At 39.8% G+C, this 15998-nt stretch overlaps 1 protein-coding gene across 2 annotated transcripts in view; it reads right to left on the reverse strand.

Moving 5' to 3' along the window:
• Positions 1-8902: 8902 nt before the first annotated feature.
• LOC128666711 (oocyte zinc finger protein XlCOF6.1-like) overlaps positions 8903-15998 on the reverse strand; it is a 101987-nt gene continuing 94891 nt past the window's right edge. For both annotated transcript variants that reach the window (XM_053721453.1, XM_053721452.1), the window contains exon 7: positions 8903-10071. In XM_053721453.1, the coding sequence (XP_053577428.1) occupies positions 9134-10071 (938 nt within the window). In that variant the 3' untranslated portion in view covers positions 8903-9133. The remainder of the gene's footprint in view (positions 10072-15998) is intronic.

Here is a 15998-nt window from a genome sequence, read left to right on the forward strand (position 1 = left end):
ATGGATCGCTGATAGGTGGCAAGAGTGTTTCTCTGCCCAGCAAATTATTTTGGAGACTTCTAACATCGCTAAGGAACTCCTTGTTCCCCCTTGATGGTTGATGTAAGCCACAGTCGTGATGTTGTCCGACTGAAATCTGCTGAACCTCAGGGTTGTTAACTGAGGCCAAGCCTGAAGAGCACAGAATATTTTTTGGGAGGAGTTTCTCCTCCTGAGTCCATGATCCCTGAGCCTTCAGGGAATTCCAGACTGCACCCCAACCTAGAAGGCTGGCATCTGTCGTTACAATTGTCCAATCTGGCCTGCAAAAGGTCATACCTTTGGACAGATGGACCCGAGATAGCCACCAGAGAAGAGAATCTCTGGTCTCTTGATCCAGAATTAGTAAAGGGGACAAATTTGTGTAATCCCCATTCCACTGACTGAGCATGCATAGTTGCAGCAGTCTGAGATGTAGGCGCGCAAACGGAACTATGTCCATTGCCGCTACCATTAAGCCGATTACCTCCATGCACTGAGCCACCGAAGGGCGCGGAATAGAATGGAGAACACGGCAAGAATTTAGAAGTTTTGATAACCTGGACTCCGTCAGGTAAATTTTCATTTCTACAGAATCTATCAGAGTCCCTAGTAAGGAGACTCTTGTGAGTGGGGACAGAGAACTCTTCTCCTCGTTCACTTTCCTCCCGTGCGACCTCAGAAATGCCAGAACTATGTCCGTATGGGACTTGGCAATTTGGAAATTTGACGCCTGTATCAGGATGTCGTCTAGATAAGGGGCCACTGCTATGCCCCGCGGCCTTAGAACCGCCAGAAGCGACCCCAGAACCTTTGTAAAAATTCTTGGGGCTGTAGCTAACCCGAAGGGAAGAGCCACAAACTGGTAATGCCTGTCCAGAAAGGCAAACCTTAAGAACCGATGATGATCTTTGTGTATCGGAATGTGAAGGTAAGCATCCTTTAGATCCACCGTAGTCATATATTGACCCTCCTGGATCATAGGTAGGATGGTCCGAATAGTTTCCATTTTGAATGATGGAACTCTGAGGAGTTTGTTTAAGATCTTTAGATCCAAGATTGGTCTGAAGGTTCCCTCTTTTTTGGGAACCACAAACAGATTTGAGTAAAATCCCTGTCCCTGTTCCTCCTTTGGAACTGGATGGATCACTCCCATAACTAGAAGGTCTTGCACACAGTGTAAGAATGCCTCTTTCTTTATCTGGTTGACAGATAATCGTGAAAGGTGAAATCTCCCTTGTGGAGGAGAAGCCTTGAAGTCCAGAAGATACCCCTGAGATATAATCTCCAACGCCCAGGGATCCTGAACATCTCTTGCCCACGCCTGGGCGAAGAGAGAAAGTCTGCCCCCTACTAGATCCGTTACCGGATAGGGGGCCGTTCCTTCATGATGTCTTAGAGGCAGCAGCAGGCTTTTTGGCCTGCTTGCCTTTGTTCCAGGACTGGTTAGGTTTCCAGGCCGTCTTGGACTGAGCAAAAGTTCCCTCTTGTTTTGTAGCAGAGGAAGTTGATGCTGCACTTGCCTTGAAGTTTCGAAAGGCACGAAAATTAGACTGTTTGGCCCTTGATTTGGACCTGTCCTGAGGAAGGGCATGACCTTTACCTCCAGTAATGTCAGCAATAATTTCCTTCAAACCAGGCCCGAATAGGGTCTGCCCCTTGAAGGGAATGTTAAGTAGTTTAGACTTTGAAGTCACATCAGCTGACCAAGATTTAAGCCATAGCGCCCTGCGCGCCTGGATGGCGAATCCAGAATTCTTAGCCGTTAGTTTAGTCAAATGAACAATGGCATCAGAAACAAAAGAATTGGCTAGCTTAAGTGCTCTAAGCTTGTTAAGTATGTCATCCAATGGAGTCGCTACCTGTAAAGCCTCTTCCAGAGACTCAAACCAGAACGCCGCAGCAGCAGTGACAGGAGCAATGCATGCAAGGGGCTGCAGGATAAAACCTTGTTGAATAAACATTTTCTTAAGGTAACCCTCTAATTTTTTATCCATAGGATCTGAAAAAGCACAACTGTTTCCTCTATGTCAGACATGTTTGTACAGACTAGCAATGAGACTAGCAAGCTTGGAAAACACTTTAAATCAAGTTAACAAGCAAATATAAAAAAACGGTACTGTGCCTTTAAGAGAAACAAATTTTGTCAAAATTTGAAAAACAGTGAAAAAGGCAGTAAATCAAACGAAATTTTTACAGTGTATGTATAGGTTAGCAGAGCATTGCACCCACTTGCAAATGGATGATTAACCCCTTAATGCAAAAAACGGATAAAACCCCCCCGAAATAAACGTTTTTTTAAACAGTCACAACAACTGCCACAGCTCAGCTGTGGCCCTACCTTCCTCAATAAACGACTTTTGAAGCCTTTAGAGCCCTTCAGAGATGTCCTATAGCATGCAGGGGACTGCTGAGGGAAGCTGAATGTCACTGTCTGTAATTTTAACTGCGCAAAAAAGCGCTAAAATAGGCCCCTCCCACTCATACTACAACAGTGGAAAGCCTCAGGAAACTGTTTCTAGGCAAAAATCAAGCCAGCCATGTGGAAAAAACTAGGCCCCAATAAGTTTTATCACCAAAGCATATATAAAAACGATTAAACATGCCAGCAAACGTTTTATATTGCCATATTATCAGAGTATATATCTCTGGTAGTAAGCCTGATACAAGTCGCTATTAAATCACTGTTTTTAGGCTTAACTTACATTAATCAGGTACCAGCAGCATTTTCTAGTCCCTAGAAAAACTTAAAACTGCACATACCTCAATAGCAGGATAACCTGCACGCCATTCTCCCTCTGAAGTTACCTCACTCCTCAGACATATGTGAGAACAGCAGTGGATCTTAGTTATAAGCTGCTAAGATCATAGAAAACGCAGGCAGATTCTTCTTCTAAATACTGCCTGAGATAAAATAGTACAACTCCTGTACTATTTGAAAATAACAAACTTTTGATTGAAGAAAAAACTAACTATATTTTACCACTCTCCTCTTACTACCTCCATCTTTGTTGAGAGTTGCAAGAGAATGACTGGATATGTCAGTTAGGGGAGGAGCTATATAGCAGCTCTGCTGTGGGTGTCCTCTTGCAACTTCCTGTTGGGAAGGAGAATATCCCACAAGTAATGGATGATCCGTGGACTGGATACACCTTACAAGAGAAATGCACAAAATAAATAATTCAAATATATTACAAATTAAACATTTGATATTACAATGTCAAAGTGTTGAATGTCTCTATAACCCCTTTGCTACAGAGCCATTTCCCACCCCTGTTCTGAGCTGTTTTGGAGCTTTTACATGGTGCTTATATTTAAGCACTACTGGACAGAATTTTTCAGTGAGAAATCCACAAAAAAATAAATTTATGCTTACCTGATAAATGTATTTATTTCTTGACACAATGAGTCCACGGGATAATCAATTACTGTTGGGAATATCACTCCTGGCCAGCAGGAGGAGGCAAAGAGCACCACAGCAAAGCTGTTAAGCATCACTTCCCTTCCCACAAACCCCAATCATTCGGCTGAAGAAAAGGAGAGAAAGGAAATAACACAAGGTGCAGCGGTGCCTGAGGTTTATATAACAAAACCTGTCTGAAAAAACAGGGTGGGCCGTGGATTAATCGTGTCAATAAATAAACAAATTTATCAGGTAAGCATAAATTTTGTTTTCCTTTTTAAGACACAGTGAATCCACGGGATCATCAATTACTGTTGTGAATCAATACCCAAGCTAGAGGACAGAGATGATTAGGGAGGGACAAGACAGGTAACCTAAACAGAAGGCACAACTGCTTGCAGAACCTTTCTCCCAAAAGAAACCTCAGCCGAGGCAAAAATATAAATTTTATAGAAATTAGAAAAAGTGTGCAAAGAAGACCAAGTCGTAGCCTTACAAATCAGTTCCACAGAGGCCACATTCTTGCAGGCCCAAGCAGAATACACCGCCCTGGTGGAATGAGCTGTAATTCTCTCAAGAGGCTGCTGTCCAGCAGACTCATATGCTAAATGAATAACACTTCTCAACCAGAGAGACAGAGTAGTAGTAGAAGCTTTCTGACCTTTACGATTACCAGAAAGGCAAACAATTAAGGCAGAAGACTGAAGAAAATCCTTGAAGCCTGCGAAAAAAAAATTAAGAGCATGCACAACGAGTAAGTTGTGTAGCAAACTTTCCTTATGAGAAGAAGGGTTAGGACAGATAGAAGGAACAACAATTTCCTGATTAATATTCTTGTCCGAAACAACGCTAGGAAGGAAACCAAACTAGGTATGGAGAACTGCCTTATCTGAATAAAATAAGAGATAAGGAGAGTTGCACTGCAAAGCTGAGAGTTCAGAAACTCTCTAAGCAGAAGAAATAGCAGTAAGAAACAAAAACTTCCAAGATAATTACTTAATATCTATGGAATGCATAGGCTCAAACGGAGCCTGATGTTAAGACTCCAAGGAGGAGCAACTGATTTAAACACAGGCCTGAAACTGACCAGAGCCTGATAAAAGGATTGTACATCTGGCACGTCCACCAGACACTTGTGTGGTAGAATGGAAAATCCTTTAGATTCACACCAATAAGACACATACGCCATCTCTTATGGTAAATCCTCCTAGTAGCAGGCTTGCAAGCCTGAACCAAGGACTCAATAACCAACTCGGAAAAACCACACCTGGCTAAAAATTAAGCGTTCAATTTCCAAGCAGAGAGCTTCAGAGAAGCAGAAGGTCCTCCCTGAGAAGTAGTCTCCACAGAGGTAGGGACCACATGTCAACTAGATCTGCATGCCAGATCCTGCGAGGCCACGCAGGAGCTATTAGAATCACCAATGCTCTCTCCTATTTGATAAGAGCAATGCCTCATGGAAGAGAGCAAATGGAGAAAACAGGAACGTCAACCTAAATTCCCAAGGAAACACCCGAGCATCTAACAGAGCGGCCGGGCTGGAGAACCTCCAGGAATGTGAAAGGTAGAAAGACAACAATTGTGAGCTTCCGCCCACTAAACTATCCAAGTCACCTCCTACATGGCACAGGAACTACGAGTTCCTCCCGAGTGGTAGATGAAAACCATTAAGGTGACATAATCCGACTGGAACCAAAGAACCGCAGAATCCAATACATCAGCACATTAAAATTCCTCTTGACTCCAAGATGTTAAGAGGAGAGCAGACACTATTCATAAGCCCTGCGCCACAGACCCATACTTTTTCCCAGCCCAGCAGGATGGTGTCCGAGGACACATAACCCAGGAATGTTCTGATACAGATACTCCCGAAACCATCACGGGAGAAGTCTTTCGACGACTGATCTAGATCTATCTACTGAGACAGATCTGAATGTTCTCCATTCTATGGAAATTAGCAAAGGGAATGAAGTCTATGATAAACGTCAGACCAATACCCTACCTTGAAAGTGAAGGTAATAGCAACTGCAGCTAGATGCAAACTCCAAACCTACTGGTTATAAGATGGATAACCTATGTACCGGACCACCAGAGCTCGCTGATGGACGGACAGAGAAAAAGGAAATAAAACTCCTCCTAGAGATTCTAGTAAGAATCAAACCTACCGCACCCGATGGTCCCAAGCAGACTCCCATCCAGGTATTGACCAGACCTGGCCCCACATAACTTCCGAAATCAGAAGGAATCGGTAGCAATCAGGGAATTGAGTCGGTAGACCCAAATTAATCTCCCCTGGATATGAAACAAGGGAACTTTTCTCCCAATTCATTTCCCCACCCTGGGAAAGAAGATTGGACAAAATCTCTTAAAAGAGAATTTCCTTGAAGGAAGGAAGACACCTGAACTATATTGTCTTGCAATACTCCAAGACCTAAAAGTCTGACTAGGATGAAGGAACTCAGACTTGAGAAGATCTTAACAGCTTGCAAGCACACATTCAAAGTGCAAATAGCTGCAGCTGGTTTCAAACTGCAAACCTTCCGCTTGCTAGGCAGCTAAGCTAATAATCAGGCTACTACAGCTGACTCGTCAAAAAAACAATAAAACCTTCAGGTCCTTGTTTGTTCTGAACTGGCCCTCTAGAACTAAAGAAAAAGGATACTCCCGAGTTATTTAAGGCAAGTGTCTAAACTCCGCTTCCAAACTAGGACGGAACTATCACTCCCAGAGAGAAAGGTCCTGAATCCAGTCCAAGGGATGTCTCTCATCACACCTGTATTCTAGAGATACTAGAAAGAGAAAAACTGCCCTCGGGAGCAATCTTAAATTGTACTTCCTACTCTCTTGACGTTCTTGGATGGGAAAGCAGAAGCTTTACCTGGGTTCAAACCCACAACCCCCTGCCTCAGGTGCATTGGTTCAAACCACTACACCAAATCTCCCTTACAACGCCAGAAAAAAGGCTGAACAAACTCTCATCCTTGAAAGGATTTGGAGGAAAAATAAATATTGAAACTGCAACTGCAGAGAAAAAAGGCTTAAAGCTGTACCTTACAGGTAGGCTTCTAAGCTGACGAATTTTCAGCCACGATGCCCGGCGGCTAGTACCGTCAGGTCTAGAAAAAATGGATGTTGCTCTAAATTAACAATTAAGTCTCCAGCTTCTTACCTATGTCAGAAAGATAGCTAGATTAACTCCACAGAGATCCAAGTTCTTTGAGATAATGTAGAAAGCTCCCTTCTACTAAGGACACCGTGCATTTAAAGAGAGAAAGCGACAGGAAATCCTTAAAAGGACGTGACACAGGGAGAATAGCCCCAGATTCTCTATAACAATCCTGTGAACATCTCACAGCACGTCTAGAACCCTTCCAGAGACGAAAGAAAAATATAGAACTGATAAAGTTCACAAAAACTCTGAAGGGTTGACAACGATAGGGAATCTGTGTCGTCCAATCAGCTAAAACCTCCTGAATATAATAAGAGATTTTGAAGCATACATCTGAAGGATACCACTTCAATAACTGTCCAGATCTGAGATTTCAGCTTCAGAAACTACCGGTGAATTTTCCTCACTAACTTAAAAGAAGACAAACCTGCGTAGCAGTATGTGGAGCAGAAACCCTCTTATCTGAGACTATAAATGTCCTCTTGTATTTTTCCAGTATGAAAGGAAAATAGACCAAGCCGCAGATACCGCAGAAGATACCTGAGCTTGCAATTTCTGTAAGCAAATAGACTCCTCCAGGAGATTGAGAGGAGCCGCATGTTATGCCATAGAGGCTTGGGACGTTAAAGGAAAAAGCTGTGGCAGTGCCTTAGCAGCATAACCCTGGGAGACATGAAGTTCAAACCAATCTGTACATTTAATAGCATTTGCTAAACCAGAGGTACAGAAAAAATAAATGTTTAAACTAATTCTTAGATGTACCAGACTCTACCAAAGAAAATTTGTATTTCTTTAAAGAGTTAATCTAATAATGAACATAATGTACCTCCAGAGCCAATACACCTTATTGATGATACAAACAAACTCTTATAATAAAAAAAAACGAGTTCCCAGTCCATATGATTCATACTGGGACCTAATATTGAATTTTATTGATACACGGACACTTCTTTATGTACGGTCTATAGCTGCTTACATTTTACAACTGCAGCGCTTAGAAGTTGAGAGAGAGATCTAAGTGGAGCTCTCATTACTTAGCAATGCCATCTCAATCAAACAACGACTCCACTCCGTTCTCAGTCCGGAGAACAAGGCAGAGTCCCTAAACAGAAACCCGGTAAGGTCTAAAAATGGCGCCACTCCGCTTCCGAGAAGAAACGCCTTTCTCCGCTGAAAGTATCAAAAAAACTTGACCAAAGTCTCCTCTAAACACAAAAGGAGTTCCTGCAGCAAAAAACACTTCCATGCGCTAGACTGGAATAGAACTACATCTTCCCAGTGTGTAATTGACATCACTGCCTTCCGAACAGCGTGACATGTCTCCAGCCCCATAGGAATGGCACTATTTAAGAAAAACGCGCTCTCCTAACAGTCCCCTACAACTAAAAAAGGTTAACTTAACATAGGGGACCCAGGGAGGGCTGCCAAACATACAAGCGATACCTAAATCATGCAGCAGGAAAGATTAAGGAATTAACCCCTAAAGACTTTCTTACACTTATCTCAAAGGAAATAAGATTAATCCCTTCCCATGGAACTGTAACCATAGGAGTACCAGGGATAGATCGTAAAACGTTCAAAAAGTTAATAAAATGATGGTTAACCCCTTCCATGATGTGGATTAACCCCTAAGTCTCCAGTCACATACAATTCAAGTGCCTGTACACTGCCATACCTATCCTTCATAAGGATATTTGTCCCACATTAAGAGCAGACAGGGCACTTAACCCCTTTAGTGCCAGCCTCCTAGCCCCAGAAGACAAAATGGCACTTACCTGCAGTCTGGTCGTCCGGCAGGATGACGACTTACAAAGTTTGCAAGGATGCCACTCCTCACAGAGACCTGTAACCAAAGAAAGGATAGAGTAAACCTACTCATACTTTCTATACCAGGGCAGCAACATGTTAGCAAAACGCAGTGAAGCCTCCTCCACAAGTTCCTAACTGCTTTAAAGCCACCACTGCCCTGCTGAAGAGACTAACGTGGAGTACGGCTACACCCAGTACATAAGGGAAGATTAGAGCAAGCTTGCCCAGGCTTACAAAATAAAAACTCTTGATAGAAGAATCATTAACAGACACCTAAACATTTACCTCCTCCTTGCACCTAAGGCAAAGAGAATAACTGGGGCTTGTGAAAAGGGAAGTGATACTTAACAGCTTTGCTGTGGTGCTCTTTGCCTCCTCCTGCTCGCCAGGAGTGATATTCCCAAGAGTAATTGATGATCCAGTGGATTCACTGTGTCATTAAAAATAAATGATATATTGCCCCCCAGCTGATTCAAACCATTCAAGCAATCTACAGCAAACCGTGAGGGTAAAATGCATTTTATTGTTTTATTACAATTTTAATAAAGTTGTAAACAATACAGTGTGCATTTATTTGTCAACTCTGTAGTCAAAACTTTTATGGATCTATAATAGTATAAGGTAACCTTTCTAAAAGAAGCAAAAAATGGAAAATAATTCAGTTTTTTTTATTTAACATAGTTATTTTTTATTGACATATTGTGCAGATAAGGACTACATGTCACCTTTTGCACTTACAATGTTAAGTTTCCCTTAATATGACTTTTCTGATGGGTCATAAGATTTGATTTCTGTGTAAAACATTTCCCACATTCAGAGCATACAAATGCTTTCTCCCCCGTATGAATTTTCAGATGGCCAATAAGAGTTGATTTCTGAGTAAAACGTTTCCCACAGTCAGAACACGTAAATCCTTTCTCCCCTGTATGAATTTTCTGATGCCTAATAAGACCTGATTTTTGTGCAAAACATTTTCCACAGTCAAAACATGAAAATGCTTTCTCTCCTATATGACTTTTCAGATGCTTATTAAGAGTTGATTTCTGAGTAAAACATTTCCCACATTCAGAACATGAAAAGCCTTTCTCCCCTGTATGAATCTTCTGATGCATAATAAGATTTGATTTTATAGTAAAACATTTCCCACAGTTAGAACATGAAAATGGTTTCTCTCCTGTATGAATTTTCTGATGATTATTTAGAGTTGATTGCTGAGTAAAACATTTCCCACACTCAGAACACGAAAACCCTTTCTCCCCTGTATGAATTTTTTGATGCATAATAAGATTTGATTTTAGAGTAAAAGATCGTCCACAGATAGAACATGAAAATGCTTTCACGCCTGTATGAATTTTCCGATGGTCAATAAGATCTGATTTCTTGATAAAATGTTTTCCACATTCAGAGCAAAAAAATCCTCTCTCTCTTGTATGAATTTTTAGATGATTATTAAGAGATGATTTCTGGATAAAACATTTCCCACACTCAGAACATGAAAATTCTCTCTCTCCTGTATGAATTTTTTGATGAGTAATAAGTTGTGATTTCCAGGTAAAACATTTCCCACATTCAGAACATACATTTTTCATGTGGTTTCTTTGATTTTGAAAAAAGCTGAAAGAAGCATCAGTACTCAGACCACAACGAGGATTATTGCAGTTTGTGAATTCACCTGTTAAGAAATACATTGGGGGTACTGTTATTTATTAATGATATTATTTTATCTTGAGAACAATTTAACTGTTCTAAATTTGTGTCTACTACAAGGGTAAAGAACCAGCTATGTCCCCTCACCTTTTCCCAGTCATTATGCTAAGTCTTAAACTTGACATTTCAACAACGTATAAATTGTTTCATTATTGCAAGTTGAACATTATCACAATATACATTCATTATTTATTTTGCAACATTTTGCTTTAAAATACATCTAAAAAGTGTGTGCTTGTTTAACTTTTAAAAGCTCACAAAATGCATAAAAGTATTAAACTAAGAGGCTTAGTTTAATACTTTTATGCATTTTGTGAGCTTTTGTTTACTTTTCCTTCACTCCCTAAGCTTCTATTGCATCACACGCTCTTAAAAAGGTGGATTATCAGTTTTGCATCAACAATCATGATATGGAAATCATTCCCTGCAATAGCAACTAAGTTGTATCAGTGCTAAACCTCCTTAAGGGAATACAAGAGTGTAGGCTACACCAAAATATTAGTTTATGATTGGTTAGCAGAGGTTCTTTTGTTCTGGGGAACATGGAAATCTGTGAAAATAATAAACATAAAACAATATACTCATTTGACAAAATAAAGCTACAGTTTTCTTTGCAAAATCATTCTTAAATATGATGGTTTATATTCATGTAGTTTACAATTTGTGTGTAATGTCCCTTTAAGGGCAGTTTACTAGAAGTTAGAGAATTTGTTTCTAAGAATTCCACAGCATTACATATTTGTCAATCACTAAAATAAATATAAATGAACGTTATAATTGTTTACCTATTATTTTTCTTTAATGTATTTATAGCTTTTAAAATTGTGTTCATAGACAATTTTAGTAATACAATTATTTCAGTTTCAAAACTACTGTTTATAACTATTGCTTGTGCGCACAAAGCATTCAGCTTTATTTTTTTTTTTAAATGTCACATTTATACCACGTGTACTTCACCTGTAATGATGATTTAATACATATTAGATTATCATGTCATATAAAAAAGTAAATATATGTTTAAAATAACTGTATAGTGAACATAATGTAATAGAAAATAAAGGAACCGTCGCCTGGCCAATCTCACCAAAAACTTGAACGTGGCACCTAAACCCCTCTCTAGACAAAATGATCCAAGTGAACATGTATTTCAAAATCGTAAAAATATTAACCCAAAATTATAAAAGAAGGTGCTATACAAACATACAAATAATTAAAACATAAGTAAAAACAAACACACACAAATACTCCTCCCCTCTGTTGAGAGGAATAAACCATTTGCTATAAAAAATCATATATAGCCAATGTGCAATACTAAGATAACAATTAAAGGGACACTGATTTTTTTCTTCTTTGATTCAGATAGAGTATAAAATTTTAAGCAACTTTCTAATTTACTCCTATTATTAATTTTTTCATTCTCTTGACCATTGTTGGTTGAGAACCTGGGTTATGCTTGCTTATTGGTGGGTAGATGTAAGCCTCCAATAAGCAAGCACTATCCATGGTGCTGAACCTAAAATGGGCTGACTACTAAGATTTACATTCCTGCTTTTAAAATAAAAATAGCAAAAGAACAAAGAAATATTAATAGGAGTAAATTAGAAAGTTGCTTAAAATGTCATGCTCTATCAGAATCATGAAAGAAAAAAATTTGGGTTCAGTGTCCCTTTAAGGTCAGTACAACTTGGGTTATTAACCCCATTAACTTGAATAGCAAGGACAAATGATCCATACTTAAAGGGACAGTCTAGTCAAAATCATACTTTCATGATTCAGATAGAGCATGTAATTGTAAACATTTTTCCAATTTACTTTTATCATCAAATTTGTTTTGTTCTCTTGATATTCTTTGTTGAAAGCTAAACCTAGGTAGGCTCATATTCTAATTTCTAATCCCTTGAAGGTCACCTCTTATCTCAATGCATTTGACAGTTTTTCACAGCTGGACAGTGCTAGTTCATTTGTGTCTTATAGATAATATTGTGCTCACTCCAGTGGAGTTGTTTAACCTCTTAAGGACATATGACGGAATTTTTCCGTCATAAAACAATTGAGCAAACTGAAAGCTGTGTCCTTAAAGGGTTAAGAGTCAGCACTGATTGGCTAAAATGCATGTCTGTCAAAAGAATTAAAATAAGGGGGCAGTCTGCAGAGGCTTAGATACAATGTAATCACAGAGGTGAACAGTGTATTAATATAACAGTGTTTAATGCAAAGCTGGGGAATGAGTAATAAAGGGAAAGATATTCACCCTGTGAACAACCGTTATTAAAGGGTTGCCAATCAAGGTCATGTAAATTCTGAAAAGTGAGTGAGTTATGAAGCGCCAACATATTCTGCAGCGCTGTCCATGGAAACAATTCATTTATATAAAACAATGATATAAAACTTGTAATAGACCGGACAAAATTTACAAACATATACAGGAGGATTTGAGGGCCCTATTCCCTAGCGTAGGTGCTGCACGACAGAAGTCCTGCAGTCTAGCATGGGAAGAGGTGATTGTTGGATTTTAGTGGGCGGGCTGGAGTATATTTGTTGATTAGAGAGGATAGGTAGTGGGGAGCGGCGTTGGTGAGAGCTTGGTATGTAAAGGTGAGGATTTTGAATTTAATTTTGCTGTGAATGGGGAGCCAATGAATGGACTCGCAGAGAGGTGCAGCAGATACAGAGCAACGGGAAATGTGGATTAGCCTGGCAAAAGCCTTTAGGATGGATTCAAGGGGGGAAAGGCGGGAAGTAGGTTATTGCAGTAGTCAAGTCGAGCAATAACAAGGGAGTGGATTATTTGCTTTGTGGTGTTAGCGCTCAGAAAAGGGAAAATCTTGGAAATATTCCGTAGGTAGTTGCAGCAGGATGAAGAAAGCGATGTGGGGGACGAAGGATAGATTTGAGTCAAGTGTAACTCAGAGGCAGCGGACTTGGGGCAATGGGGAGATGGTGATGCCGTCGATAGGGATAGAAAAGTCAGAAGTCGGCGTAGAGCTAGAGGGGGGATTAGAAGGAGCTCAGTCTTGGACATGTTAATCTTTAGGTGGTGAGAGGCCATCCAGGAAGAAATACTAGATAAGTAGTCGCTGACATGAGAAAGGACAGAGGGAGAGCACGGGTGGAGAGGTAGAACTGGATGTCATCAGCATTATAAGGATTTAGTAGAGAGTGAGGATGGATCACAACTGCAGAGTATGCAAAATAAATGATTTGTATCACTTTTGGCAAATGGACTATTGAACAGCATAGACCAAGCTGCTTTCAGTGAAGTTGTTATTCTCAAGTAATTGAATTGCAGATCAGAAACTTGTCTGGCAACGAATGATGTAAATCACATATGCTGTTGAACGTCACAGCAATAGTATAGACATAAACAAAGGCTGGATCAGAAGAAATATAAAAAAATAAATCAATTTCTTAGTAGCAATCTTTAGAGTTCAGCTAGCTCCCAGTATGATAAATCTTGATAAAGAAAAGCAGAGTTCCAGAAAGCAGGTAGTGTTGATATTAGTGCTGGAGTAAGATATAACAGTTCAGTGTGAAGTGTAACTCTCAGTTTTAGACACTATTAGTTAGTTTGTCACAGAACGGTATACACATGTGCTGATAGTCTTGCGGTCAGTAGAGCAGCAGGGAAAAGCAAAGTTCAAGGTTTATTTGTACAGCACAGCTTAAAGTAACTACAGTGCTTACCCCCAGTCACCGGATGGTGTGTAATAGAAGCGGAATTAATTCTGAGATGTCCTTGTACTTAGTCCGTGGGAGGTTGTTTGTAGATGAGTTGCACTGTGTTGCAGTGGAAGAGAGGTTGAAGTCCGGTGTGTGAGAAACGCTTCAGTGGCTCAGATGAGATAGCAACTCAGAGGGAGAAGGCAGCAAACACACTGCAGTATGAAACAAGTCTATGTTGTAGCGTGCACGCTAAAAAGAAAAACTTGCCTCTGTAAAACTTTCTGTAGGCAAAATGAGCATATGAACCGGCAGTAAAAAATAAGTAATCCCAATGTAGTAGCTGATTCAGCAAGTGGAAAACAGACACGCTTCAGAGCTAGTCTAGAAACTTAATAATTAAGCACCTGTCTGCAGTCAGCTGATGCCTTAAGTACAGGTAAGGCTGAAGTCAGGTGAATGGGAAAGGCATAGGTAAAACATGGAGCGGAATCCATACATAAGGTGAATGGGAAAGGCATAGGTAAAACATGAAGCGGAATCCTTATAAGCATAGAGGTGGTATTTGAAACCAAAACTGTTGATAAGTTTACCCAGCGAAGAAGTATAAATGGTGAAGAGTAGAGGAACCAGAACAGATCCTTGAGGTACTCCAACAGACAGAAACATTGGAGAGGAGTCGCCGGCAAATGACACAGAAAAAGACCTGTGAGAAAGATAGAAGTGAATCCAAGAAAGAGCAGTGTCACAGAGACACTGAGATATCAATCAACTCTAGATTATACATTAATGACTTAACCATTTTAGATTCTTGAGATGACGAGCAAGGACATATGTTAAGACTCTTTTTTCTATCTAAAGGCAAAGACTGGACCATGTTGAAATCTCCTCCAATAAAGACTTTTCGAGAGGGGTAACCTGCTAATAAGTTCTTTAAAGAGTTCCAAAAAATAATGTAATAATATATCTTCCCTGGTCATGTAATATCTTCTTATTTACTTTATACTGCAGAGTTTTCCTGAATAAAAAGGCAACTCCTTTTTTCCTCTGAATACCGGTCGCGTTCGCATTGTGCGTGACTTGTAATACGAGCACACATTTATGCAAGCGAGATATTGCTCTCCACTCATAATCTAGGCCAAAGTGTATTAAATATAAAAACTACCAAGTCAGTTCTTTAACGGGAGCTTGGAAATAAGCAAAACAAAATAAAAGTCTAGTGTTTAAATGGAATGTGGAAGATATATAAATTCCTTTCTATGTGCGCATTGTGAGATTAAAAAAAAGGAAAAAATTCAAACCAGACCCTGTTTAACTAATAAACTTATACTCCAAAATAACATCCTGAAAGTTCACATTGGTTGAAATTTGAGTCATTTTTCCCAAGCAGAATAATCTTTTCTCAGCACAACACAATAGTAGCAAGGAAGGCAATTAGACCTCGAAGAGAACCAAGTTCCTTAGATATAGGTGAGCAGTTGTCAAACAGAAGAGAGGACGGAACAATCTATTCAGAATCTTCTGTCATCCAATTTTATAAGCAACGGTACAGAGTCTGGTAAAGCAAGTCCGCAGTGTTAAGAAAGAATTATATCCCTGAGAAAACTTTACTCAGCAGTCTAATATTGCATATACATCTTCAATCACTCTGACCCAACTTATGTGTAGCTTATATGAGATAATGAATAGTGAGCCAAAAATAAGATTCAGAAAAACAAAATTTATGCTTGTCTGATAAATTTCTTTCTTTCCGGATATGGAGAGCAGGAGGAGGCAAAGAGCATCACAGCAAAGCTGTTAAGTGTCACTCCCCTACCCATAATCCCCAGTCATTCGACCGAAGGGAAATGGAAAAAGGAATAACACAAAGGTGTAGAGGTGCCTGATGCTTAGTAAAAAATAACTGTCTTAAATTAAGGGGGGGGGGGGTTGTGGACTCTCCTTATCCAGAAAGAAAGAAATTTATCAGGTAAGCATTAATTTTGGAGAGTCCACAATGTCATCAATTATTAGTGGGAACCAATACCCAAGCTAGAGGACACAGATGACTAGGGAGGGAGAACAAGACAGGCAGACCTAAACAGAAGGCACCACCGCTTGAAGAACCTTTCTCCCAAAAGAAACCTCAGCTGAGGCAAAAGTATCAAATTTGGAAAAAGTATGCAGAGAAGACCAAGTCGCAGCCTTGCAAATCTGTTCCACCAAAGTTTCATTTTTTAAAGTACAAGAAGA

Source organism: Bombina bombina, chromosome 7 (assembly GCF_027579735.1).
Source record: "Bombina bombina isolate aBomBom1 chromosome 7, aBomBom1.pri, whole genome shotgun sequence".
NCBI lineage: Eukaryota > Metazoa > Chordata > Amphibia > Anura > Bombinatoridae > Bombina > Bombina bombina.